The 27,659-nt window shown below is 44.1% G+C and overlaps 1 protein-coding gene across 2 annotated transcripts; it reads left to right on the plus strand.

The window, feature by feature from the left end:
* OPRM1 (opioid receptor mu 1) lies at window positions 1-27,659 on the plus strand. 2 transcript variants are annotated; one of them, XM_075413821.1, is made up of 4 exons: window positions 1-442; window positions 19,069-19,421; window positions 20,357-20,877; window positions 27,029-27,659. In XM_075413821.1, the coding sequence occupies exons 1-4, from the start codon at window positions 99-101 to the stop codon at window positions 27,065-27,067; spliced, it is 1,257 nt and encodes a 418-aa protein (XP_075269936.1). In that variant the 5' UTR covers window positions 1-98; the 3' UTR covers window positions 27,068-27,659. The 2 variants fall into 2 exon arrangements, with proteins under 2 accessions (XP_075269936.1, XP_075269937.1); XM_075413822.1 differs by lacking the exon at window positions 1-442 and adding an exon at window positions 2,297-2,453.

A 27,659-nucleotide genomic window follows, 5' to 3' on the forward strand; every position in this document is an offset into this window, starting at 1 on the left:
CGCCGCCTCCCCGGCCCCGCCACCGCGCTAGCAGCGCAGCGCAGCAGCCCCGCGCCGCGCCGGGCGTCCCTCGGGCGCGGGGAGCCGGTGGTCTCGCCATGGCCGTCGCCTACCTGCTGGGCAACGGCTCCGCGCCGCTCCTCGCCGGCGCGCTGGAGGCCCCCTTCGCCGCCAACACCTCCGCCGCCTGCCGCCCCGCCGCGCCGCCCTGCGCGGCCGCGCCGCCGGGGGCCTGGGGCAACGCTTCGGCGGCGGCGGCGGCGGGCTGGAACCGCTCCGAGCCCTGCGGCGGCGGCAACGGCAGCGCGGGCGGCGGCGGGCCCTGCGCGCCCGCGGGCGGCGGCCCTTCCGTGGTGACGGCCATCGCCATCATGGCCGTCTACTCCGTGGTCTGCGTCGTGGGGCTCTTCGGAAACTTCTTGGTCATGTATGTCATCGTCAGGTGAGTGCCGCCCCGCCCGGCCCCGCAGCCCCCGGCCGCCGCCGTCGGGGCGGGCGCTCCGCCGCGGGAGCCGGGCTGCGGGTCGGCGTCCCGACGGGGGGACCCTCCGGTCGCTCTCCGGCAGGCAGCGGGCGAAGGGCCGCGCTGGGGAGCTGCGGGGGAGCGAGGGAGGGAAGAGAAACTTGCGGCGGGGCCGGCGGAGCCGGGCGCTCCGTCAGACACTGCAGCGGATCCGGGCCCTCCGTGCTGCCGCACCCCTGCGCGCCGCTCCGGCCAGCGAGGGCTGAATCCCGCGGCTGTCCGCGGAGGAGGGCGGGTTGAAGGGGCTTGCGGCGCTGTGAGCGTCTGCGGGTGCAGGGTCGCACACGGACACGCGTCTTTCCACCCTCGCCTGTGCCAGACGCTCAAGCAAAATGCGGATGGCATCGCGGCTAAACGCTTCTCTCTGCCCGGGTTTATCGATCCTCTGCCTCAAGTCTTGATACGTGTGTTTGTGTTCATACGCATTTATGTATGTGCGTATGCATACTCGCGCGTGCACACGTGTACAAACACGACAGGACGGCGGCCGCTGTCCGTGATCCCGGCTCTGCCACAGCGCTGCGCGACTCTCTGTCCCGCAAGCCCACCCGCGCGTTTGCAGGTCGTTCACGGGCGTGCCTTTCACGCGCGAGAGACCTCCCGTACCCGCACATCGGCGCGAAGCGGCTGAGGGGGGACCCGAACCTGGGTGCCGGCGGGCGGCCGTGGCGGGGGAACACTGCCACCTCCCGGGAGCGGCCGGCGGGAGCTGGCAGGGCAGCAGCACCGGGGGCTCTGCACCGGGGGCAGCTCGCCCTTCTTCACGCAGAGCTGGCTGTAGAAAGCGGTGGAGGCAAGGGGGTCTGCAGCACTGCGGGGATGTGCTGGGGATGTCACCGCAGAGCCTGTGCAGCTCATAGAACCTCACGGGGACGCGAGTAGTGTGCATCAGTGGGTCAGACCACAGCAGTTCATAAATCTGGCGGGTTTAGCCGTGCTTGAGAGGTTGCGTTTGAAGTGCGCGGAGCTGGGGAGGTTCTCTTCCGCCCTGTGGTTCTGGTCGGTCCGAGACTCGAGCCGTCCGTGTGAAGACAGAGCTGCAGAAAGGCTTTTGAAGTGAGTGCCATCGGCTGAGCAAGTGCTGAACGCATTCCTGTGGGAGAAGAAGCAGATGCACAGTGTAACAGAGCCAGGACTGTTGTCAGCAGAGAAATATGCCACAGGTTGTCCCTGGAATGATATGTTTGTACCAGGCGTAACCCATACTAGGTTCATATTTCTTACACTAATTAATTGAATTACACTTGCACCACAAAGCCAAATTGAATGAGGCACTTGCATTTAGGTTTCTTATCTAAAGAGAGCAACTTTCCCTGAGATTGCAGCTTAAAACCAAAAACCAGAAGCAACAGGAGAAAGCGAAAACTTATTTTCATTTTGCAGAAGAAAACAAACAAATTTAATGGCTTCTCCAAAACCATCCAGAAATTCTATGGCTAAGGCAGGACGGAACCCAGGTCTCCAGTGCAACAACAACTTTCAGTATGACAGAGTTCCTTCCCAATTAATATCATGCAGCTGTTTACCAGTTTGGAATGGAGAAGAGTTTGCATGTTAATGGTTGAATAGAATCTGTGGTTCAAATCAAAATGCATTTAATTTCTGTGCTTTGCTATAGGTTTAGTGTATCTGGACAGCAATAGGGAACTTTTTTATTGATTTACTTTTGCAAGCTGTAGTAACATGACAGTATTCCCAGTCATACAAGACACATATCTGAAATGGTGAGTATGTGTGCTCACATTCATGTATCCTTGGATCCAGCTACAGAAGACAGACCTTTCACTGGACTGAATTTGGCATCATGTGAAGCTCCCCTTCTTTATGTGCCTTTCACACCATTCCTGCTCAGGAAGAACAAAACATTGAAGTTTGTGTTAATTTGAAGAAGAAGTGAGACTACTGGAAATAAGAGTTTAAAGTGATATTGGTACGTAGTTTGCCTTGAAAATACTAGGAGGTGGGAGGTAGGTGCTAAGATATTTGAAACTCTGTCCCTATTCTGCTTTCACAATCCAGCCTCAGTGAAAGCAACAGTGACTTTGTATTCAGTGTGCTGCATGCCAGTATCTCATGCTTGGCTTTTTTAGAAATACTCTTTTAATAATTATTACATTGTACTTACAAACATTATTCTTACAACTTTTCCGCATGAAGCAGATCCATGGGTTTGGAGCCAGAGCTGTGAAAGTACTTGCCTGCTGTGGAACTGTCACTGTCAGTCCACAGTGCCACCCTGTTATCCCAGCTGGGGCAAACAAGGGTTGGAAAGTGGAGGTGTCCAACAAGGAGTTAGAAACATATTGTCGTTATTGATACGAAAATCAGGCAAAGCAGGTCCATGGATTTCCAATTTATGTATATGTTACTCCATAATTAAAGCTTTCTGATCCACCCTCTTCATTCTTCCGTATGGTTCTTGTTCAGCTGAATACTTTCATCCTTGGATTAATATTTGCGTGTTGTATCTGTAGTGCGTGAGGCTGAACCCCGTGTTAATAACACAGAGCTGTTTCGTTTGTCAAGTAGAAAAAAAAAAAGCCTTCTGAGTGACAGCAGTAATAGTCAGATTTTACTGCCAGCCATGAATTTCCTGTACTCTAAAATCTATAGATAATTTTTATTACCTATTTTCCTCATGCGTTTTGTGTAAGTGTAAATTACTAGTATGAATACAGTGTGGTTATGGCTGTGTCAACAGCAAATGCTACTCCTAGCTGCTGCAGAGTACAACAAGACAGCGTACAATTAGTACCATGTGGTACTGAATTAATTTACAGAGTAATCTGTAGGTTTTTCTAGCTCTCACATCGAGTCAGTGGGATATTAGTCACACATTAGAGTGGGAAGAAGAATATGCCCTGTGATTAAGGCAATATGCTAGAAAGCTGGGATAGATCATAGATGAAAATATTCAGCACCACTGGTCTGGAGGAGAGTAATAGCCCTGGGAGGCCCCGGTCCTCCACGATGCCAGGTGCCCCGAGAGGACTGTAATTCCAAAACAGCCGCTGAAGTCACTCAAGTCAAAGAGTGATTCCTTAATTGCTTTCTTATTAATTTTGTCACATACTGTAAACAAAGGGGCCTAAAGTTCTCCGTTATCCTTCGCCGGAGGAAGGAAATGTCTTGTTTCATTAGAGTACATGATTATGCTGCTTAAAAAAAACCAAACAAAATTAAAACAGGAAAAGAAGTCTTCTCTGAAATGAAGCAATTTCTTTCTACGTTTCTCAAAACAGCCTCTTAATAGTGTTTTGAAAAAAAGAGCTGTGACTGAAACATCATCTGTGCAGTACTGAAACGTCTGGTTGCTTCAGCTCAGCTCACACTTCAGGAAAACTGTTTTACGAAGTAGAATAGAATTTGGAATGAAATTCCAATTGTAGAAAGAATTGATGTCACCAGAGGAATAAATGTTCTCACACATGTTCAGAGGAAGGGAAAAGTGAGGGGTTTGGAAAGAGGTTATAACATACGAAGCAGAGAGAGTCTGTTCAGAGAAATTAACTGAAAATGATCCCAAGCCTTAAAGTGGCTGAAGCAAAGCAAATTTTTCTAAAACACAGGGGTTCTTCTTTGCAAGGTGACCTGGAGTTCTGGATGGAGTGTGAAAGAAGGCCTACAGCATCTCTTTTAGCAGCATAGATCAGGGAATTTGGAAACCAAGAGATGCATAAAATTCATTCTTTTCTCTCCTGTCCACGGCCACATGAAGTCTGCATTTTGATGGCATGGCATTGCATGTGCGCATGTGTCCTGACTGTTCCACTGTCTGCAAAGAAAAGGTTCCCCTGTTGCTAAGAGCTGTTAACTAAAGCCACAAGTAGCCTTAACCAGTCGTGTAAATTATGAATTGGTGCTGCTCACCAGCACAAGTCAGAGAAGGTCTGCGGACAGAACTGAAGGAGCCAGCTTGGGCAGGAACACCACAGAAGCTGAATTAAATGAGTGGCTGGGGGGGGGGGGGGCGTGACCCTCAGCATCCTGAGTTACAGAAGGGCAGGGGTCTCTGTTTGAGCACCGTCTGTGACAGAAGTTTGCCAACCTCTTCTAGCGGGTAAATGTTTGACTAGCAAGTGCCGCCCCCCCCCCCCCCCAAGATCAAGGAAGGCAGACAGATAAAACGGCATGTATACCTTTGTATTCCTTTTTCTAAAAATATATTGGTATGGCTATGGTCAAAATTTAGCCCAAAATACATTAGCCTGCAACCTGGGGATAACCCCCACTTCCCGGAGGGAGCAGAAGTGACTGCGGGATGAGTGAGAGCTCTGCAGCCCCACACCCATCTTCAGACCCTGTGCCACCCTGTGCCCCCCCTGTGCCACCCTGTGCCTGGTCCCAGCGAGCACTTGCCGGCAGGACAGCACGCCTGCCCCCAGGGGGCCAGACCCCTCTGCTCTGCTAGCAGCTACCCCTGGGCACTTCTGGGCAGAAAACATCCCCCCTCAATCAATTTCTCTAGAATGATCCCACTGTATTTTTCCTGGAGTATCATTTTGGTAAAGGCTCTCATGAAAAATAATGTTCAACACTTCCTGATTTGTTTTTAATTTCCTTACCAACTTTTCATGGCTTCAGTAAAAGTAGAAAATATTTTAAGCGCATATTGTTTATATTATGTAATTATTAGCAAGCTAATGACTAGTGAGCTAATTAGCTAACATAATCCTGAAGTACTGCTTTTTTTCAACTTACAGTATTTTTTCAAGTCGTCAGGCATAGGTTTTTCTGAACATTGTTGATAAACTTTTATACTTTTTCTAGATCAAAAGGTGACATATTTATAAAAATATCTCAAACATGATGTGATATAAGCCCAAATGTCTCAGAACCATAGTCTAGCTTACTAACCTCTTTTCCAGCCATAGTCAGCAGCTGGTGTTTCATCAAAGATTGAAACAAATATGAGCATCACTGTGTGAGAATCATTCTAACAGTCTGTTAGGCTGCAGAGAGGCTTTCTGAGCTGCAGTTTGCATCAACATTTTATTCAGTATTTTTTTGTGGACATTTCTACCATGCAGCAGTCCAAACAAAAATCAGAATAAAAAATAATGTTGGCAGTAAAAGGTCACAAATATTACCACATCTGAACAAAGCTGTTTTGAAACAAACATTCTCTAAAGTAAAATTTCAAAATTCTGCAACATTTTTAAAGATTTTAAGTTGGTTATTTTTGAGCTTAGGTGTTCTAAGATGAATGTTGTAGAGATCCTCATTAACAGACAGTTTAAAAAAATTATGTTTCATTTTGATTCCAAGTGATAATAAGTTTTCAGTCCTTGATCATTATAATTGAATTTAAATAAATGAAAGCAACTATTCTCTGAAGTGCTGTGGTTAGGTTGATGTCAGATGAAGTTCTTTTTACAACCATCTGTGTCTTCTTTGGTTTATACCATGAAGTTTGGATTTATGGTACTATAAGTAGGATTGCTACCATTATGTTTCAAAGAGCCTGCTCCCTTTTGGAAGTTGCCTTTTAATGGTGTTCACTAGCAAAGAGTTCCACAGCTTAGCCCAGCTGTGTTAAGAAGCATTCTCATTCATCCGTTTAATGTTAAACACTTTTAAATTTTGTTTATGTTTCCCTTTGAACTTTTATGATGAAAAAAGGTACAGATGACAGACTATAGCTAGTCAGGTAACTGTGAAAGACATGAAATAGCATCTTTTTTCCACATTTTCACTGAGAATTGTTCAATTAGCAGCTGTAATATCTTAGCTGTCCGATTAGGAACAAAAGTTAAAAGAAAAAGTGTTTGAATGTTTGTGTAGAATGGAGCATCGTCTGCTCATTGTGTTGTATGGAGCAATCCCATCTTAGAAGAGTATCTTTTTTGGGGGGTAACAGAGAGCAGCAGTTAGGATATCTTTTCCTGTTTTCCCCTTGCACAGTGCTAACCTCCAGCCCTGGGATGTGCGGCCTCTATAGAAAAATCATCCAAGAAGCCAATTTCCCAAATCCTTCTCTAAAGATGATGGTCTCAGTACCTCCCTCAGAGCCCCAGTTTCAGATGCAATCTCATCCTTGTCACGTGGAGACTAAATCCATGGTTCCTGGTACTTTTGATCCAGTCTTCTCAAAACCCGTAGTTATGCTCCTTCTTTCTGTCACGGCAGCCTCCACCATTGCCTGCTTTCCCCTTTCTTCCTGTCACAGGCGAGTCTTCCTCTGTGTCTGTTCTCTCTTCAGTCCCATTGTCTCACCTCTGTTGCTCCTTTCCAGACCACACTGTACAGCTTCACTAGAAGATCCCAATCTCTTGTATGCGAGAGACCATACCTTGTATACTGACCATTACTTTGATCTGTACAGACCATAGTGCTGCCTCGAGCCCCATGCAACCTCCCTAATGCCCTCTGACTGGGAGAGATTACCACTGCTGTTCCCCATCACGCCTTTGAGGATCTCACATCTACTAGCAGTAGAACTGTCTTGAAATGCTTCCCTGCCGAGCAGGTTCCGGTACAGGCCTCACCTGAGAGATCAGTCTACACGTTAGGAGGAGGGAACCAGCACCTGGAAGCCAGAGAAAATAGCGGTTAACTTGTCCCCCCTAAAAAAATGTCACCGCAGTTGTCATAGACGTAGTCAGTGGTTTTACTCTCAACCACGCTTCCCTGAAAGCAGAGGGGAGAAAGTTGAGCAGAACACACTGGCAGTTTTCCTTTCCATGTCTTCCTAGCAAAGCAAAAACTTTGGCACTAACCTGCTGCTGGATAATGGCAATATGTTGGACTTAGTTTTTTTTAGCACCATTGATTTATTTCAAGAAATGTGTTACACAATAACTGCAAAAGCAGCAACTTTATTGGAGACCCATATATGCCTCAGCACCAGTCAAACAGAGACTTAGCTACAGGTGGTTTAACATCAGGCCAGATTAAGTCCTGGAATAATTGGCAGATAATTTTTCTCCCATTTAACTAGGCTGGAAGGGAAGGAAGTATACCAGCAGATGACTGTTTGGGCATTGGAGCGTACATATTACTGCCATTTGTTTTTTTATCATTAGGTAGCTTTTTATGTCTGGGAAAAGAAGAAGAAATGAGTGTAGTAGGAGTTTCAACATCTTAAATGTTTGTGTGGCAAGTTGATAAGACTATATCTATAAAAACCTGTTCTTGGCTAGTTCTCCTCCCCTTTTTGGGAGAAAAAGAAAGAATGCATCACATCAACTTTATTTTGTATGGATTTCTGCCAGCATATTTTGCATATACATGGAATTAAAAAATGCCTGAAAATAATAAAAGAGAAATAATAATAGTTATGACTACTGTGGAGTTTCTGTGTCCTGTCCAAAGTAATCTCCTTCCTCATTAATCCTCTCAGTCAGACATCAAGGGAAAGGACCAGCCTTCCTCCCCAAAACAGCTATTTTTACCAATGAAACAAGCTTGGTTTGCTTTCTCTGGGGAGGGTCTAAACTCACTGGTTCAAATTAAATAGCGGACAGAGGACCGCTATATGATGCCTTTCAGTAGCAAAAAAGCAGGAAGAGCCAACAAGTGAATTTTAGCCCAAAGCCCAACGCAGTGTTGTACTTGATTGAAAACAAGATGAGTTGGATGCCGTCCCAGCTCTCTTGGTGGCACATCATTCCGAGAAAGACCAGCACCAGAATCCAAAGAAAGCTGACTCTGCCTAAAGGACTTTCATTTAGCTCTCCATCTCACAAAGCTGAGGTCTGAGAGAAGTCGCCAATTGGTTCTGAGTACAGGAGAAATGGCCCTGAGCTGGTGCTCCTCCAGGAGAAGTGGGGTGCTCTGCTTGCTTCTCCTGCCAGGGTCCTGTGATCAAATACTGGGGGACCTGCACATGCCTTCATGCTGCCCTGATGCACAGAAGGGGCAAGCTGGAAAGTCAAAGATGCTAGCAAGATAACCCGAGGGAAGGAAACTGTGGTGAAATTCTGGCTTGATTTCATTTGTGCTATGGACGAGAACAAAGTGAAAAAGAAACTTGGCACTGGGAAAACAAAGTATTAGGGAGAAAAGAGGTAGCAGGTGAAGTAACTACAGTCCAGCAGATACCGGCCCTATGTTCAGATCCACATTCAGCACATACGTTCAAACTCCTGCAGAAAACGAACATCGCCTTGCCAGTGTGTGAGGAAGGGAGGGGAAGGCTGCTCCAGCATAATGTATGTGAAGGCCTTGCTGTGTTCCTGACCAAGTATGTCAGATAACTAAGCCTTGTGATTTTAGATCTAGTACACTCCCTTCTTATGTCATGCCTTGGCACCTGAAGTGGTGGTTGATATCCGTGCGTTTTTTCACCTCTCTAATTAAACCACCTTCACCAGTCACAGCAGTGACCGAGTAGCACCGTGTTGGGAGTCGTGATGCAAGGCTTTAACAGGAGGAAACAACCACTGCCTCTGTCTTTCTTAAAGGCAGTGAAATCTTCCTGCCTTCCTCAGTTCAGCTTTTACCCACAAACTCAGAGTCAACGCAGGAAGTAAGTGAATGTGCTGCAAGTTCCACAATTTCGTTGTGACTGTGAACATTTTCTGCTATAATGTTGTACCTGCTGGAGGGGGGGGTGTTTATTGATCTGTTGTTTGTTTGTTTTCTCTGAGGGCTTGTTATTTTTAAATTACATCCTGGTATATGTTCTCTTCAGAAGAACATAAATCAAAAGGACAAGTAGATTACTAACCACAATATGGCACCTCCAATCTGGGTGGCCTGACCACCTAATAACGTGTAATGGTGGTACACAAATTTATGGTGCTTGTACTCAGAACTTGAATTTAATGGCTTAAGGCATAAGCATTCTGAAGTATCCCTGAATAGAAAAATCAAAGACTAAGTCTTCAAGCTGATTAAACCATATGCTCCCAGACAGGTAGGTTAGGCTTATCCCTAATTTATATGACTTCAAAACTTTAGTAGGTAGCAATCTGCCACAGCACACATCACAACTGTGTCTGAGATACAGGATGAGTCTTTGACTCTATAGAGACCCACTACCATCCAAAGAAAAAAAAAAGGACAATGAGGTGGGATGGCTATCGGTTATGTCTATCCTTTGGGACCCTTTAGCTCAAAGATACTTTCCAGCGTATGGCCTAGCTGAGAGACATCATTTCAGTTTCAAACATATGAATTGGATTGGTGGACAGAAGAAATTTCTGAGGGTTTTTCCAGACCTTCCTGAATATGACATGGTCTTTGTCAAAGCTTTAAGGGCTCAATGAAAATGGAAAATACCTGATATCTGTCATGGTTTAGCCTCAGCCAGTGACAAAGAACCATACTGTCTCTCACTCCTCTCCTCTGGTGGGATGGGGAGGAGAATCGGAAGGAAAAGGCAAAACTTGTGGGTTGGGTAAAGACAGTTTAACAGAACAGCAAAGGGAGAAGAAAAAAATGACAAGAATACTGACAAAAACAATATAGAGTGCAGTTTCCTCACTGCCCGATGCTCAGCTCATTCCAGAGTAGCAAATTACCCTTCCCCAACCAGCTCCCCCACTTACTTACGTAGCAGAACATCCCCTGGTATCAAATATCCTGTTTGCTTGGCTAGTTTGGGTTAGCCCACCCAGCTTCTTGTGAAAATTAACCCTATCACAGCCGAACCCAGGTAAGATCTCAGGAAAGCACACAAAAAATATCCCTCTTTCCTGCTGTTTTTGAGTTGCATGTACAAGATACATCAGAGCAGCCAGGGACATAAACGTTCATTTAAATGGGTTCAACTATTCATACTTCACACGTTTTAATCTTCCCACCTGAGGAGACCTCAACTAATCCAATGTATGCACATGATGATTCTTTATTTGTTTAATAAGTCATTTATGCAAGAAGAACATGAATTTGAAACACTAACGTAATCTCCAGCATCAACAAGAGTTATGTCAGATTGTCCGTATGCGAGGCCGCATTGCTGGCTTTTGTTTGTTTTAGCAGCCAAACCATTTTCACGAACGACTGCTTTCTGCAGTGAATCTCCTGTAATTAAGCCAGTTTTTTTGCATTGCACTTAAACACAGATCAGTTGAAGCAGTCTTTGTTTCCAGATTAGCATTCTGTGGACAAAAGCTTGCATGCCTTTGTGTTGCTGAAAGTAGTGATTACCGATCTATCATCAGCCAGCCCATTTCATAAGTGCAAAAGACTGTTTCTGCTTTTCTCCTCACTATTGTTATTCAGATAGGATCAGTTTTCAAATTAATTTGTAATGGTATATATTACTATATTCATTGGGCTAAACATGGACCTGCTCTTTGGCTTCCTTGCACCAGCCTGGTGGTACAAGGATGCTATAAAACTGATCTGGTACAGAAGTGAAGGATCTGGAGGAGGGTATATTTCAACACATACATGTAAACAGCTTGTGCAAGAAGTGGTAGGAACAAGACTCGGGTAGCAGTATATGAACTGTGTCTAGTAGGCTTAGATAAAGTGTGATGTGAACCAAAAATCTCATTATTTTTTAAAAGATACGGTCTGCATGTTATTTCTTTACTTTTGAGCCATAGAGGCTTAAAATAAAAGACTTCAAAAATTTTTGGAGGTGATATGGTGGAGATTAAACCATTGGAGTGGGCAGGCCAGAAACGGAGCTGTGGCACATGTCTTGCAGAAAGAGACAGGCGCAAGCATGCTCGCATCTCTCGTCATATGTCTGTAAGGTGGAAGGGAGGGTGCTCATGGCTTCTGCTCAAGATGTTAAGTTTTGTGCAATAGAGCTGAGGGTCTCTGTAAGTTAGTTTGGTGAACCTTCTGTTTGGTTTGCAAACTACAAGTGGCCCATGGGCTGCCAGTAGAAGAGGTAATTTCAAGACTTTCTATTTATCCTTGAATGCTAGGAACTGAGTGACTATATGAGTAGGATTCTTACGCTTTTCTCTATAGCTTTTTCTTTTTCTAAGCAAATCCCAGTTGAGTGGACCTCTTCAGCTCAGATCTTCAAACTTCAAGTACATTGAGTAGCTATCTCAAAGGGGAAAAAGAATTCTTCGCCACAAGCTGGCGGGGCTCATTGAGAGGGCTTTAAACTAGGTTCGAAGGGGGAAGGGGACATCACCCAGCTCACTAGGGATGAGCCCAGGTTTGGCGTGCCAGGGTCAGGGGTGAGATTGACAGTCCAGCTCAAGTGTGTTTACACCAATGCACGTAGCATGGGCAATAAACAGGAGGAGCTGGAAGCCATTATACAGCAGGACGGCTACGACTTGGTTGCCATCACAGAAATGTGGTGGGACAACTCGCATGACTGGCATGCTGTCATAGATGGCTACAGACTCTTTAGGAAAGACAGGCCAACAAGGAGAGGTGGGGGAGTTGCTCTATATGTGAGGGAGCAACTGGAATGCATTGAGCTTGGCCTGGGGGCAAATGAGGAACAAGTTGAGAGCTTATGGGTTAGAATTAAGGGACAGGCTCATAAGGGTGACATTACTGTGGGTGTGTACTACAGGCCACCTGACCAGGAGGAGGAGGTTGATGAGGCCTTCTACAGGCAGCTGCAAGCAGCCTCACAGTCACAGGTCCTGGTTCTCATGGGGGACTTCAACCACCCTGACATCAGCTGGGAAGACCATACAGCTAGGCAGGCGCAATCCAGGAGGTTCCTACAGAACATCGATGATAACTTTCTGATGCAAGTGGTGGAGGAACCAACAAGGAAAGGCACGCTGCTGGACCTTGTGTTAACAAACAAGGAGGGACTGGTGGAGGATGTGAAGGTTGGAGGTAGACTCGGCTGCAGTGACCATGAAATGGTCGAGTTCAGGGTCCTGCGTGGAGGAAGCGGGGCGATAAGCAGGATCAAAACCCTGGACCTCAGGAGAGCTGACTTTGCCCTCTTCAAGGAGCTACTGGGAGGAATCCCGTGGGCCAGGGCTCTCGAAGGCAGGGGGGTCTGAGGGTGCTGATCGCTCTTTAAACAACACTTCTTCTATGCACAGGAGCAATGCATCCCCCTGAGAAAGAAATCGAGCAAAGGAGGCAGGAGACCTGCATGGTTAAACAAGGAGCTTCTAGCAGAGATCAGGCAGAAGAGAAAGGTCCATGGAATGTGGAAAGAGGGGCAGGCCACTTGGGAAGAGTACAGAAACGTGGTGAGGGCGTGCAGGGATGCGACGAGGAAGGCCAAGGCCCACCTGGAATTGAAGCTGGCAAGGGATGTCAAAAACAACAAGAAGGTCTTCTTCAACTACATCAGCAGCAAAAGGAAGGCTAGGGACAAAGTGGGGCCGCTGCTGAATGAGGCGGGTGTCCTGGTGACGGAGGATGCAGAGAAGGCAGAGCTACTGAATGCCTTCTTTGCTTCAGTCTTCAGTGCTAAGACTGGCCCTCAGGAATCCCAGGCCCCGGAGGTAAGAGAAGAAGCCTACAGAGAGGACGACTTTCCCTTGGTCGAGGAGGACTGTGTGAGGGATTGCTTAAGCGATCTGGACACCCACAAATCCATGGGCCCCGATGGAATGCACCCACGAGTGCTGAGAGAGCTGGCGGATGTCATTGCTGAGCCACTCTCCATCATCTTTGAGAGGTCCTGGAGGACAGGAGAGGTGCCCGAGGACTGGAGAAAGGCCAATGTCACTCCAATCTTCAAAAAGGGCAAGAAGGAGGACCCAGGGAACTACAGGCCGGTCAGCCTCACCTCCATCCCAGGAAAGGTGATGGAGCAGCTTATCCTGGAGGCCATCATGAAGCAAGTGGAAGAAAAGAAGGTTATCAGGAGTAGTCAGCATGGATTCACCAAGGGGAAATCATGCCTGACCAATCTAATAGCTTTCTACGATGATATGACTGGCTGGGTAGACGAAGGGAGAGCCGTGGATGTTGTCTACCTGGACTTCAGCAAGGCTTTCGACACAGTCTCCCATGATATCCTCCTAGGGAAGCTGAGGAAGTGTGGGCTGGATGAGTGGTCGGTGAAGTGGATAGAGAACTGGCTGAATGGCAGAACTCAGAGGGTTGTCATCAGCGGCTCTGAGTCTAGTTGGAGGCTGGTAACAAGTGGTGTCCCCCAGGGGTCAGTACTGGGCCCAGTCTTGTTTAACTTCTTCATCAACGACCTGGATGAAGAGTTAGAATGTACCCTCAGCAAGTTTGCTGATGACACCAAACTGGGAGTTGTGGTAGACACACCGGAAGGCTGTGCTGCCATTCAGCGTGACCTGGATAGGCTGGAAAGTTGGGCAGAGAGGAACCTGATGAGGTTCAACAAAGGCAAATGCAGGGTCCTGCACCTGGGGAGGAACAACCTCATGCACCAGTACAGGCTTGGGGTGGACCTGCTGGAGTGCAGCTCTGCGGAGAGGGACCTGGGTGTCCTGGTGGACGACAGGTTAACCATGAGCCAGCAGTGTGCCCTGGCTGCCAAGAAAGCCAATGGAATCCTGGGGTGCATCAAGAAGAGTGTGGCCAGCAGGACGAGGGAGGTTCTCCTTCCCCTCTACACTGCCCTAGTGAGGCCCCATCTGGAGTACTGTGTCCAGTTCTGCGCTCCCCAGTTCAAGAAAAATGAAGAGCTACTGGAGAGAGTCCAGCGGAGGGCTACGAGGATGATGAGGGGACTGGAACATCTCCCCTACGAGGAGAGGCTGAGGGAGCTGGGCATGTTCAGCCTGAAGAAGAGAAGGCTGCGAGGGGACCTAATAAATGCTTATAAATATCTGAAGGGTGGGTGTCAGGAGGATGGGGCCAAGCTCTTTTCAGTGGTGCCCAGCGACAGGACAAGGGGCAATGGGCACAAACTGAGGCACAGGAAGTTCCGTCTGAACATGAGGAAGAACTTCTTCCCTCTGAGGGTGACGGAGCCCCGGAACAGGCTGCCCAGGGAGGTTGTGGAGTCTCCTTCTCTGGAGATATTCAAGACCCGCCTGGACAAGGTCCTGTGGAGCCTGCTGTAGGTGACCCTGCTTCAGCAGGAGGGTTGGACTAGATGACCCACAGAGGTCCCTTCCAACCCCTACTATTCTGTGATTCTGTGATTCTGTGATTTTAAAGCTTTGCTGGATTGAAGATAGAGGCAGGGCTGTGCTTTCGCTACAGAATTAGACAGACATAAAGTATATTCTTACTGTTGTAAATCTGATTTATTGTATATTACTACCAGCAAAAAAACACTTCATAAGTATAGATATTTGATGATACAAGACCTGCACTCAGGATATAGAAAGAGCATACCAGTGAGTGTCAGTACTATAATGAGCATAATTAATTTGAATATGTATCGAGAGCAGTATTGAGCTAAATATTCACCAGAAAATTGGTGAATTCCAATCATGTTGGTCTATTAGTCTTTCATTGCAGAATTGTAAAAAGTAATGTGACCCAAAGCCAACTTCTGTCTGTACTTGCATCCTTTCTCATTATCGTGCAAAATTTAGTATACTTAGTGTTTTAGATGCTGAAATTTCAGTGTGATATAAACACCATCATTCAGATTGTAATGGGTGTGCATTTAAGACTCTTTCTTTACACATCTGTTCATTTTCAGATTCTCTAGTGGCCTTGAATGAAAATGTGAAAGCAACCTCTGTTAAAAAATTGCATTTATAAACAGAGTACTTTTGGTATTATAAATCATACGGATATCCTGTGACTTTAATTACATATAAAGTCCAGTCCTTCTGAAGTACAGAAAACTCATCATGTACACATCTGTGTCTGGATGATAGAAATGTTTGTGCTGCTTATTCATATAGGTAGACTGATACCTTAGCAAAAAATTAGAGGAGGTTGTAGTGAGGCAGGTGTTGGTCTATTCTCCCAAGAAACTAGCGATAGGACAAGAGGCAGTGGCCTCAAGTTGCGTCAGGGGAGGTTTAGGTTGGACATTAGGAAAATTTTTTTTACTGAAAGAGTGCTCAGGCACTGGAACAGGCTGCCCAGGTAGGTGGTGGAGTCACCATCCTTGGATATTTTCAAAAAACTTGTAGATATGACACTTCAGGACATGTTTTAGCAGGCACAGTGGTGTTGGGTTGACGGTTGGACTTAATGATCTTAGAGGTCTTTTCCAACCTCTATGTTTCTATGATTCTGTGAAAAGATGTAATAACAGCTAAGGTCAAGGTTTTGAAGAGCTCCATTCTGAGGGACTGTTATTTTTCATGCTGTTAAAATTACTTTTAATCAATTGCTTCAGTATTTATTTGTTCATGCCAAAAAAATAGTCCTGGGGACACTGATAATATACTTATTTGGAAAAATACATGTTTAACTAAATGTACCTTTCAGCAATAAGCCCTTTATAAAATCTTGAAATATTCAGTACAGAGAAACACCCAAATCCTATAGAAGTCACTGAAAAGAATATTGTGGGTTTCAAAAGGCTTTTGTTGATTAGGAAATTGTGGAGGTAAATACTTTGTATCACCGCAAAAGCTCTGCTTCCTTTCTTTGAAAGAACAGCGTGATTAGAAATATAAAGATTACAGAGTACATCAAGCAAAATCCGTCATGAATAGCCTATGGAGCCCATTAAATGAAACTTTTAAGCTTAAACTGGCAATGAAAGCAAGACAGCAAAACTGAAAATCGTATAGCAGCTAAGCAGGATAAGGCACATACCAGTCCTACTGAAGTAACTTTATTCCATTTATTCAGAGCTTTTCCCTGCCCATCGTCTGGCATGCTAACCTGAGAGTCACTTACATATCGGTTGATGTATTTGGTTTTTTGGTGTATCAAGCATTCCCTTTAAATCATAACAATGGCTTTAATTACTGATTAAAAAAACATTATCATTATCAACTGATGACGTCCTCTCCAGACAGAACTGTGCCAGTCGTGCATGATGGCAGCAGCACTGAGCAGCGTACCTAAGCATGCTTTCTTGTCGGGCCATTAAGGTAGGGCAGTCACCTCAGGGGTGAGCATGGATCAGCAGCCAGGGTGAGGGCGCAGGATCCTCGTCGCCTTTCCTTGTCTGTGCAGAATTGACAGCAGCTGCCCCTCCGCTGCTGTTGCTGCCTGAGCAGATCAGACTGGAGTAAGCTGGATATGTCTGCTCACAACACAATCAAACCTCATCGACACTGCCTTAGCTCATCCTGGATCTGTTGTCAGACCTATGGAGAAGACATTCATTTTTGAAGGAACAACAGAGGACATGGGAAAAAGAGGGCTTAATGCAGCACTTTCATTCTGGGTGATTGTAAAGTCAGTATAAAAATATGGCTATTTTCATTCTCCTTTGAAAGATTCTCTGAAAAATTCCCCAGAAATTATTTTGTCCTCCCTCCAAACTGTTTTTAGAGCTGCAGCTTATTGTGTGCCTCTCCCATGCTGCAATCCTGTACATTTTTTCTAAGTAATTCCCGGCACAGAGGGGCATGGATGCTTGCAGCATCTACCTCTTCCTAAGTGTTACAATCATGTTGGATAAATGGAGCACTCCTGTAAGAAAAGTTTCTAGGGTACCTTCAGAATATAGGTTTTGTTTAAAGCTTGGAACTATCATACTCAGATCACACTTTCTCAAGACAGTAGTCAAGAAAGAATCACAGAATCACAGAATCACAGAATGGTAGGGGTTGGAAGGGACCTCTGTGGGTCATCTAGTCCAACCCTCCTGCCGAAGCAGGGTCACCTACAGCAGGCTGCACAGAACCTTGTCCAGGCGGGTCTTGAATATCTCCAGAGAAGGAGACTCCACAACCTCCCTGGGCAGCCTGTTCCAGGGCTCCGTCACCCTCAGAGGGAAGAAGTTCTTCCTCGTGTTCAGACGGAACTTCCTGTGCCTCAGTTTGTGCCCATTGCCCCTTGTCCTGTCACTGGGCACCACTGAAAAGAGCTTGGCCCCATCCTCCTGACACCCACCCTTCAGATATTTGTAAGTATATATTAGGTCCCCTCGCAGCCTTCTCTTCTTCAGGCTGAACATGCCCAGCTCCCTCAGCCTCTCCTTGTAGGAGAGATGTTCCAGTCCCCTCACCATCCTTGTAGCCCTCCACTGGACTCTCTCCAAAGAGCTTGAATATATCTGAAATTTTTTTTTTTAAAAACCACCATAAATTGAAATTAGGGTTTTTAGTGGCTCCTCATGGACAGTGCCAGAAAATGAGAGAACAAAGCTAGTACAAATTTCTTCAGATGTTCATCGTAAAAGCTATCTAGATACATTCAGAAAGAAGTCTGCATTTCTCTAGATCCTACCAAAAAAGTTCTGAGTGTGTGTTCCCTACGCTGCCCTGTCATTGAGGTTTTTTGCAGCTGACTCATGCTCTGAAGAGATCAAAGTCAGAGAGAAAAAATGAAATACTGTATTTTACACTTTGTCTTCCCTGGCAGGTTGCCTGAAAGATCTTTTCAAATGGGCTGTTCCTCTTGCAGATCACTCTGTAAAATGTTTGATCAAACACGATACTTGTTACTGCAGAAAGGGAAGGAAGTTTTATCAAAAGAGCAAGCCATCTGTCCCCCCGAAAGCCAGGCAGCTACAGTGCCCAGGAACCTCGGCAGCAATCAGGACAGCAGGGCAGCATGGTCAGGAACATTACTTAGAGCAAAACATTAATTGTACCACTGCAGAAGTATAGCACCCTCATAAAAAGTGGATTTCAAGTGCCACTCAGCTGACACAACGGGCTTGAAGTAGTGAAGGGCTCTTCAAAAATTTGATGAAACTAAGGAGGAATTTGAACTCTACTTTTAGCAATGTAAATGCAAATTAAAACATAAAAAGCTCCCCCTGCTCAGCTGTGATTGAAATGTGACATATTCAAAATTCAGGAAGCTTTTTTTGGGTTGTTAGCAGCACAGACTTAGGAAGAAGAGTGTGCAATAGCAGCTGAAGAGCCCTCTGCTGAAATCGGCACAGTGGAGCAGAGCGAGCATTCCTACCTCAAGCAACAGGGCTGCAGCATCCACCTGGGAAGGTGGTTGTATTGGTACATTCGATGCATATGGTTTATAGCACCTGTCTTCTCATTTGATTGGAAGAACCTATAACTCTGACTTATATTGGACACGGAGATTAGTAAAGCAGTGTAGTAACCATCGTTACAAATTATTTTAGGATTCTGTAATTATAAACAAATGAGAAAGTCTAAAAGCCTGAATTTTTAGAAACAGTGGGTTTGATAATTATAATAATCTTTTAGGTACTTATTCCCTAAGGAATTACATCATTATTACTCCACAGCCTACAAATGAGCTACCTCTGTCTTTCTACAGAACATGGTTCTGATAGTTGACATGACATCAGCAGACACAGAAAATCTATCCATTTGGTACAGTGTCTGATATGTACAAACACAAGTTTTTTTCAGCTTCTCAATTCTTTAGCATCTATAATATAGTTTCTTCTATGTGTTTCCTTTGTCTCTGCATAAGTTAATCTTTTCTTTTCTTTCTTACACCCTTTAGCTAATGCCTCACTGAACTGCAAACATTATTGCAGATAAACCATAGCAAGGTCATTTGGTTAAAAGCAGAAAAGATGAGCTTTGACAGTATCCAACACATTATTCACAGAAGTTTCTTATAGATGGTTCACTGGACTCAATTTTGTTTAATATTGTCAGTTGTCGTCATTCACATGTTTCGCTGATTTTTTTTTCTAGGTACACGAAAATGAAGACTGCCACCAATATCTATATTTTCAATCTTGCACTGGCAGATGCCCTAGCAACAAGTACTCTGCCATTCCAGAGTGTGAATTACTTGATGGGAACATGGCCATTTGGTACCATCCTTTGTAAGATAGTTATATCCATAGACTACTACAATATGTTCACCAGTATCTTTACACTCTGCACCATGAGTGTGGATCGCTACGTAGCTGTTTGCCACCCAGTTAAGGCCCTTGATTTCCGTACCCCCAGAAATGCTAAAATTGTCAATGTCTGCAACTGGATTCTTTCTTCTGCCATTGGCCTGCCAGTAATGTTCATGGCAACTACGAAATACAGGCACGGTAAGTCTGTCTTTCATTCCTAAATTGAGTATTTCACTGTTTAAACTCCTTTCTGCATTGCTTCATTCTACTGTAGAGGCACTGAATTAACTCCTGACCTCCAGTCTGTATACAGCAGGTGTCAGCACGCATGGACCCCTTCAGCAATTTTGCATACGGCTGTAGCTGACTGGACACAGCACTGCACGTGATGTGTCTTGTACAGCAGGCAGCTCCAGCTCCTTCTGTGGGTCTGTGCGAGTCTCACTGCCCCGCACAGGTGCTGTAGTGTTCGGAAGAACATCTGTGCCTGCCTGCCTGCCTTCTGCTGTGGGGTGGTTACGCACTGTGCTACAGCACAGAAGCCCGTGCTTTACCCAGGATACTCCCATGGAAGGTGGCAGTCATAGGTATGTTGCACCTGGCAAGGATATGATACAGCGCAGAGAGCACATTCTGGATCACTGGTGCTCAGAGACCTTCCATGAACTGACAGGGTCTCAGCATAAATCCAAACACTCCACTGGGCAGTTACGAAGTGTCATGTCACTCTCTTCCCCATTGCCCTGAAATGCTCAAACTCTCAGCAAATATGGTGGTTGTCATCTTTATTTCCACCACATTTTATAGTGAAAGTGAAAATGAGTCAAAGTTTAAGCATTTATGACAATTCAGTTCTTTTTCTTGTCCAATATACATGCAACTCCAAGCAATAAAATGCAAAACAGAACATGTTACTTCACTTTTGTTTTTCTACCTCACACTTCATACATATTCTGCAGCACTGTGTTCTTTCAATGTTTGTGCTGATGAGAGGTCACAAGTTGCTTCATTTTACTTGTTTGCTTAGTATATCTTCGTATATTTGTTTGTGATTGTTAACAAAAGAGGTTTAAAGAAAAGCAAATGAAAAACTGACTCGCTTGTTCTTCTGTGCTGTTTTCCTTTTTCTCCAGGCTCTATTGACTGCACGCTTACGTTCTCCCACCCTGCATGGTACTGGGAGAACCTCCTGAAAATCTGTGTGTTCATCTTTGCCTTCATCATGCCAGTGCTGATCATTACCGTGTGCTACGGGCTGATGATTTTACGCCTGAAGAGTGTTCGCATGTTATCTGGCTCCAAAGAGAAGGACAGGAACCTACGGAGAATAACAAGGATGGTTCTTGTAGTGGTGGCGGTGTTTATTGTCTGCTGGACTCCCATCCACATTTATGTCATCGTTAAAGCGCTGGTCAACATCCCAGAAACTACTTTCCAGACTGTCTCCTGGCACTTCTGTATTGCTCTAGGGTATACAAATAGCTGCCTGAATCCAGTCCTTTATGCATTTCTAGATGAGAATTTCAAAAGGTGTTTCAGAGAGTTCTGCATCCCCACTGCCTCAACCATTGAGCAGCAAAACTCCACCCGAGTCCGACAAAACACTCGTGACCATGCTTCCACTGCCAACACTGTGGACAGGACTAACCATCAGGTATGACTAGCAGTGGAGATGTCATCTCTGGATCCAGGCCTTCCGCTTGGAGATGACATGTACTCTGAAGTTACAGTTTATACCGATTTGTAGCTATTTGAAGGTCTAAACACCTTCAGCATTATATTTGAAACTGGTGTGTGCATACACAGAGACCCCAGTCCTGCATGGTGCTAGTTGTTCTCTAGTTGATGCTTAGAAGCTGAGGGCTTTCAAAGGAACCTTGCACGACTGGGTCTAGCATGCATGCATATACACAGCACACAACATAGATTTTCATTCGGAGGATGTTTACAACAGGTGACTGCTTTAGATCTGGTTGGAGATTAATCACAGATTTCTCTATTCATACTCCTTGTCTGCTGACAGACAGGAATGGGACAGAATATAGATCTCTCTTCTTCTCCCATTCAACAGTGAACAAAAAAGAGAAGAAACTGTGCTTGTACACTTCTGATGGATGTACAAAGAAGGCCTACCTGGCCTTGTTTGTCTTGGAAGACATGCAAGAATTAGACAAAGACTCGTCTGCATGCAGTTCTTGTATCAGATAATTGTCTGTGTTGGCTAAAGTGGGTTTTGAGATACATATATACAAAATATACACACATTAAGGAGAATTGTGCCATATAAGTTGTACTGAGAATCTACCTCTTCCATGTAGAAAAAGCCTTTGAGAAGTAGGGATTTTATGGCACAGCAGATACGAAGAGAAATAGATTTTTTTTTTATTCAGGCAATTTTTGCTTGGCTTTTGCAAGGAAGCTTGTTTGTTACACGTTCAACATCCATGTTCTTGTGATTAGTCCTAAGAATTTCCAATCCCCATTCCTCAGGAACATCAAGCAAAACATGAAGGCAAATCGTAACATTCAAGGAAGTAACTCAAGTGCATCACAGGCACTAGAAAAAGTTTGAGTCATCTCTGTAATTTGTTAAAAAGACTCCTAAAGTCGTAAGCCTAGTTCATTCCTTGCCATATCACCTTTCAGCAATATGCTTAGATTGCTCCTGCACCAGTTTCTCACTGCTGCCACTTCAGCCACAAGCTAGCTGCCTCCTCGAGGTGCAGAAGTCACTGGCTTCTTGTGAAAGCAGCTGCATACCTGCCATCCAGCTGCTGCCAGAAAGCCCAAAGCATAACATTGCCGTCTCCAAACAGACAAAATAGTAATTGCACCAGCAAAGAGGAGGGAGCAGTCTAAAGGGAGAAGGGCTAAAGGGAGACGCTTTATTAAGCATCTGCAGTTAGTGGTGTTGTGCACCAGCATCTGATTCATACGTGCCAAACTGTAGCCTGTGAAATCAGTTAGCACCTGCTCAGTCTTACATTTTCTTTGGTGGTCGAGCAGAACTGCCAGACTTGGCATAGGCACATACATATATGTGTGTATGTATATACATGTAGTATTTACTAGGTGTAGCAAAAATTTATTAGACAGATTCAGCTGTTAATAATGCATTTGTAACCCTCAATGGAGTCAATTTTGTGCATGTGTCTGACAACAGAATTGTATTTATATCTAGTACAATTCCAACTTTTTACAGTGCAATGTGTATGCACACATTTTCTACATTTAGTTATGTACCTTTATATTCTTTTTAGGAGAGCTGTAGCCTTCTAAACTTCTACCCTTAGCAAAGATTAAAGTGGTACTGCCCAGACACTGAGTGAAATAAAGTCTGTTTCCCTGGGCACTGAGCAAGCACAGAATATAAGATGATCCTGCCCACATAGATCTTTCAACCTACACCAACAAGCAAAAGCCAGCTGAGGCAGGGATAGACTAAGCAGTTGAAGTGAGCTTTATAGTGGCAATAAGGAGGAAGCGAGTCTCATAGGTGGGTCCTTTGCTGGTTTGGGGTTTTTTTCCTTCAGGGAAGAGTGATGAAATTAGTTGAGAAGAGATAAAGCATATGTAAAGAGAAGTGGAGGGGAAGATGCTGACGGGAAAGGGAGGCGAGAGGAAGAGTGCAGAGGAGAAAGGGAAACGTGAAGAATGAGGTCTGAGTGAGGCAGTAAGGAAGGAAACTGAAGCAAAGAGCCAATACACACAGAACAAAAAAAGCATATGCAGACTGTAAGAAATTGTTTGACTACCCAGCTTTGACGATGTTGGTAGCTCTTCCTAGCAACTAGCCATCAGTTTTCCCCAGGACCAGGGAGAAGATGATGACACTTGGAAGCTCATGTCCTCGTAAATGGGTGGATAGGTCTCTTTGCATGGTCTGGTGTTTGAGAGCATTTGAAGTGGCCATAAATGGGCCCAATTTCCGGTCCCGCACCACCTCCCTACAGTCCTTGCTTTGGCAGCTGCTGCCGCTGGTTTATTTCTGCCAGATGTGCTCGCTGGATGCTGACCTGAGCCTTCTCACTGCTGCGCTCCCCGAAGTACAGCACACCAGCCATCGGGTGCAGTCTTTCTCACTGTCTACAAAGTCTATAGAATACATTCACACCAAGCCATGTTCAAACTTCAATATTAAATTTCACTTTTTTTTTTTCCAGCAAACATTTCTGGTAGAGACAATATTTTTGTTGTCTGCTATTATCAGAATGACAGACTAATCTACACTAAAAAGGTTCTCTGGGACAGTACTTAAAATTGTAACATCTAATATTTATTATTATTACTGTTTTTTAAACAGAGAAAACCCTAGGGTGAATGCAGCTTTTGCTCTCAGAAAATAAACTTAAAAAAAAGAAAAAAACCTAAGCAAACCACTGTTTGCTCAAACAATGAGCTTTTGTAAATTCTATTCATAGGACATTCTTTTCACAGGTAAGTGCTTTCTGTACAAGAAAGTCTAGTTAGTATATCTGTATTGATCTAAGTATACTGACAAGCTCTTTGTTGTATAGACGAGGCCTTGGAGAGCATTTGGTATGAATTCTAATTGCAAGGCTGTATAGTACTCGGCACAGTTCAAGTCATTTTCGAAGAAACAGATGTTCCACAACTTGCCTTTTTGCCAAGTGAGAATTCTTTACTCCTGCTACAGTTAATGAGAACTGCAAGCACTCAGTCGCTCAACAGCTTAGGGCCTCACACTCGAAACCCTTAAAAATAAACATTCAATGGTAGAAGGAACAACTGTGTTTTTAATCAGTGCAAAAGCAGTAACAGGAAGCATCACAAATATTTGTATTATTCTGAGTTAAGATACTGGCCTTTGGCCTACTTAATGGCTCCTTGGCATTACCATAAAGTTCTTCTAGATTAAGGGTTTGATTATTGTTTTATAAGCATTTACAAGAAGTGGAAGAGCAGAACAAGTTCAGACTTCCTCCAGAAATGTCGCTTCTTTCAAATGCAGAGAGTAGCAGCTGATCCATAACACTGATGGCGTGAGCATTGGTAGAAACAGTACATGCTCGGTAGAGCAACGTAGTTCTGAGGGAGAAAAGACGGTGGCTAATCAGGCATGCAGAAACTGGAAGTGTTGTAAGACTGAGATATTTCAGTCTGTGGGGGAAGCATCCTGTGTTATACTCAACTAACTCCTGCAGTAAAATGCATAGGTTACATTTATTCCAAAATGAGCTTAAAGGCTTGGCTCACTTTAATTTTCAGGCAGGCCTACGCAATCTTATAAGAGCGTTTGCACGAGGAGTTAAAATGAGAGTAGGAGTGATGGAATCCTGGAAAAATTGTTTACAAAGCAGAGCTGCTTACTTTGAACTTTTCACTGTATGACCCAATATTTGTAGGGAATGGTAATAAAGAACCAAATACCAACTTTTGCAAATAACTGAAGTTTTTTTGGTGTCAATGACATTAACCTGATAACAAAGACCTTAACAAATATTTTGAACTAGCTTTTACTTCAGATGCACAAACACTCTGCATTAATTTAGCTCCTAGATTATTGACTGTCTTTTAAAATTTGCAATTCACGGATAATTCTTTTTTCCTGAAAAGTATATTTTCCAAATACCTTTTATTTTTGTTAATATCTGTTAATAACAAAAAAATCCTAAGTACTCAGAAAAATAGATTATTAACAGTTATGGAAGTCTGAGACACTGAATTTGTTTCAGTGAGTTAATTTCTTTGTGACCCATTAAAGTTTTTACAGCAGCCTCACCTGAATGTATCCAAGAAACTAAGCAAATCACGTATAGGCACATTTTCAGAACTAGCTAGTCATCCTATGTAACTACTTTTTGTATTTTTAGTTTCTGATGCTTTCTCCTTAACCACTGAAGTGTCTAAATGCCATAATAGAAGCTGCAAGTCCCTCTCATACGCTGCAAATGAGGCCTTAGATATGTTCTCTAACCAGAAACTCTGGTGTTTGTGTTCAGCCCTGAAAGCTTTGCCTTTATTGCTGGGATTGATAGCCACATGTAGAAATAAAAAGGATATTGGATTAAAGAAAAATTATTTTAAGTAGAAACAAGGAAAAATTGAAAGCTAGTTTCACTTTGATTAACTAAATGAAGAAAGTACTTCCTTACACTTTAATTTTCCCAGTGCTATTTTGCAGATTGCAAACAAATATGGTGAATGCTGATGAGTCCTATGCAGAAACATGACAAAAATTGTGCAGATTCTGTAACTCCAAGCCTTGGTAGATTAACATCTACCTGTATTAATAGAGAATGGCCTTAGAAAAAGAATGTATCTATCTCCTTTGTAAATAATACTGTATTTTAATAATAATTACAAAGTATTGATTTTTTATAAAGCCCATTTCTGGCAAGATAGTGACATCTATGAGAAGCTTGTCTAAATTGAATAGATCGTTAAAACGAGGCTTGCTTTTGTAGCTCATTTGCACTGACCTGGGCCCTTTGTGAATCTTCTAGGTAGCAGAGAAGACAGAGTATGTTTGTCAGACTATTTCATGAAAGGAAACAAGAATAAACTATGCTGTGAGGACCAGAACTAATTAGATGGCTTCTAAGGTTTGTGGCATTCCTTAAACTGTGAATTAGAATAAACAGGGAACAAAACATTTCATTTTTTTCCTTAATAAATTAGAAAAAGTTTGTTGGTAAAAAAAATTTGCTTCTATTTTATCTAATCCCTAAAGACAGGTGAAAATGGATTTCAAAAGTAATTTCTGGCTCTAGACTTCTCCAAACGACAGGGACGTTTACATTTAGGATCAGGTCAGTTTCTGGCCAAAAGGAGCTGAGGAGAAATATTCCCAATACAGACTAAAGAAAATCCCTAAATATAGAATGTTAAATTGAACAAGCATTTGACTTATGTTGTGGCCTTGGAGCAATTTATCTCCAAATCGAAAGTCCCCACAGCCTCCACTCTGCTGAATGTGCTTGGAAAGCGATCCAGTTGGAAAATGGACTTTCCTTCTCCCTGCCCCCAAATCCTTACCCGTGTCCCATTACTTTTACAGGAGCACATTCCCTCTCCGGTCTCAGGCAGGCTTCGTCTGTGACTCTGCTTTCCATACTGTAAACACTTCATTTGCAGTATCTTCCACAGGTTCTAGTGCTGCAGAACAAATTTGCTGGGCAGGAAAAAGGGTTGCAGATTTCAGGGCGTGCTGTGCAGTAAGCGGATTTTCTTGATGAAAACATCTGTAGTGCTATTGAGCCTGTGTGCAAATGGCACTTAATATGGATGCTGTGTCACACACAGGGCTGAGAGGTTGTTGGGTTTCTTTGCTGGTGTAAGCCCACCCCACACAGAATTTAAACTAGACTTCAACTGCAAATCCAAAGGTTACCTGGTGTACTGATGTGAGCACAGAATGTATCATCTAACATACTAACTCCCCTGCAATTGCCACAAAAAGCATACAGGGAGGGAGCAAAATCTTTCCATACTCATGAAATTCAGAGAGAGTTCCCCTCTAGAAGGAGAACAATTGGCTTGGTATGAAATATATTCTGATCCTAATTCAAATATCAGATCTACTAATGTTTTTGTGTCTTTGAAGGTCAGACATGAAACTTCCTCCTCATCGTTTCCTCCTGCCTTTGTTGCTTCATGGCAAAGGCATAGCCTTGCCTTGGTCTCTGGGCTACCTGTTTAGCTTTGTACAGCAGGACAGTAGCTGCAAATGAGAAGGAAATTCCTGGTAGAAAAAAACCCACACATGCAAACACATACACAAACTTGTGGGTGGGAAGAAATCCAGTAACTGTTCATTGTATTTGCAATTTCTTTCCTTTCAGTTGGAACTTCAAGAAGCTGAAACTACTCCACTGCCGTGACAGGGTCTCCTGCCGCATAGCTCTCAAAGCAGTTGCACACCAGTGCCACGGTGTGTCTGGGCAGTATGCTATGGGAACGTTAGGATACACTTTCCCTCAAAAAAATAACACAGAGGAAAGTGCCTGCATTTCCAGTCTGTCAAAAATTGCTTCTGCAGCACTTCTCCATTGCGCATAACAGAAGCATGAAACTTAACGGCAAGCAGAGCCAAGAGATACAGGGGCTTGCCAGGCTCCCGTGTTCAAAATGGTCATGTCTAACAGGACTACATACATTGGTCTAAAACAAAGCTACTGCACCTGTAGCGATCTGACATGCTTTTGACAAGTTAGAAAGGTTGGAAACAAAAATTAAAAGGCTAGACAGCTAAGTCTGAAAAATGAAGGTGAGCTTTTAATGATGGAAAATAATGGGAAATGAAGGTGTAATGCTGTTGGGTACTCAATTTACTCTTAAAATTTATTTGTAGAGATGTTTTCTGTGCAGGTTATTTGTATGCTGAAGTGTCTCACAAGATCATCTAGAACAATACATTTGCAGTTCAAAAGGTCTTCTCTTACAAGGACTGCATGTTCCACAATTTCAAAGGAA

This window comes from Opisthocomus hoazin, chromosome 2, assembly GCF_030867145.1.
Source record: "Opisthocomus hoazin isolate bOpiHoa1 chromosome 2, bOpiHoa1.hap1, whole genome shotgun sequence".
NCBI classification, from domain to species: domain Eukaryota; kingdom Metazoa; phylum Chordata; class Aves; order Opisthocomiformes; family Opisthocomidae; genus Opisthocomus; species Opisthocomus hoazin.

Coding starts and splice junctions, on each gene's coding strand:
- OPRM1 (XM_075413821.1), top strand. CDS start 99: ATGGCCGTCGCCTACCTGCTGGGCAACGGCTCCGCGCCGCTCCTCGCC. Junction 443..19,068: donor GTCATGTATGTCATCGTCAG/GTGAGTGCCGCC, acceptor TTTTTTTTCTAG/GTACACGAAAATGAAGACTG. Junction 20,878..27,028: donor TGGACAGGACTAACCATCAG/GTATGACTAGCA, acceptor CTTTCCTTTCAG/TTGGAACTTCAAGAAGCTGA.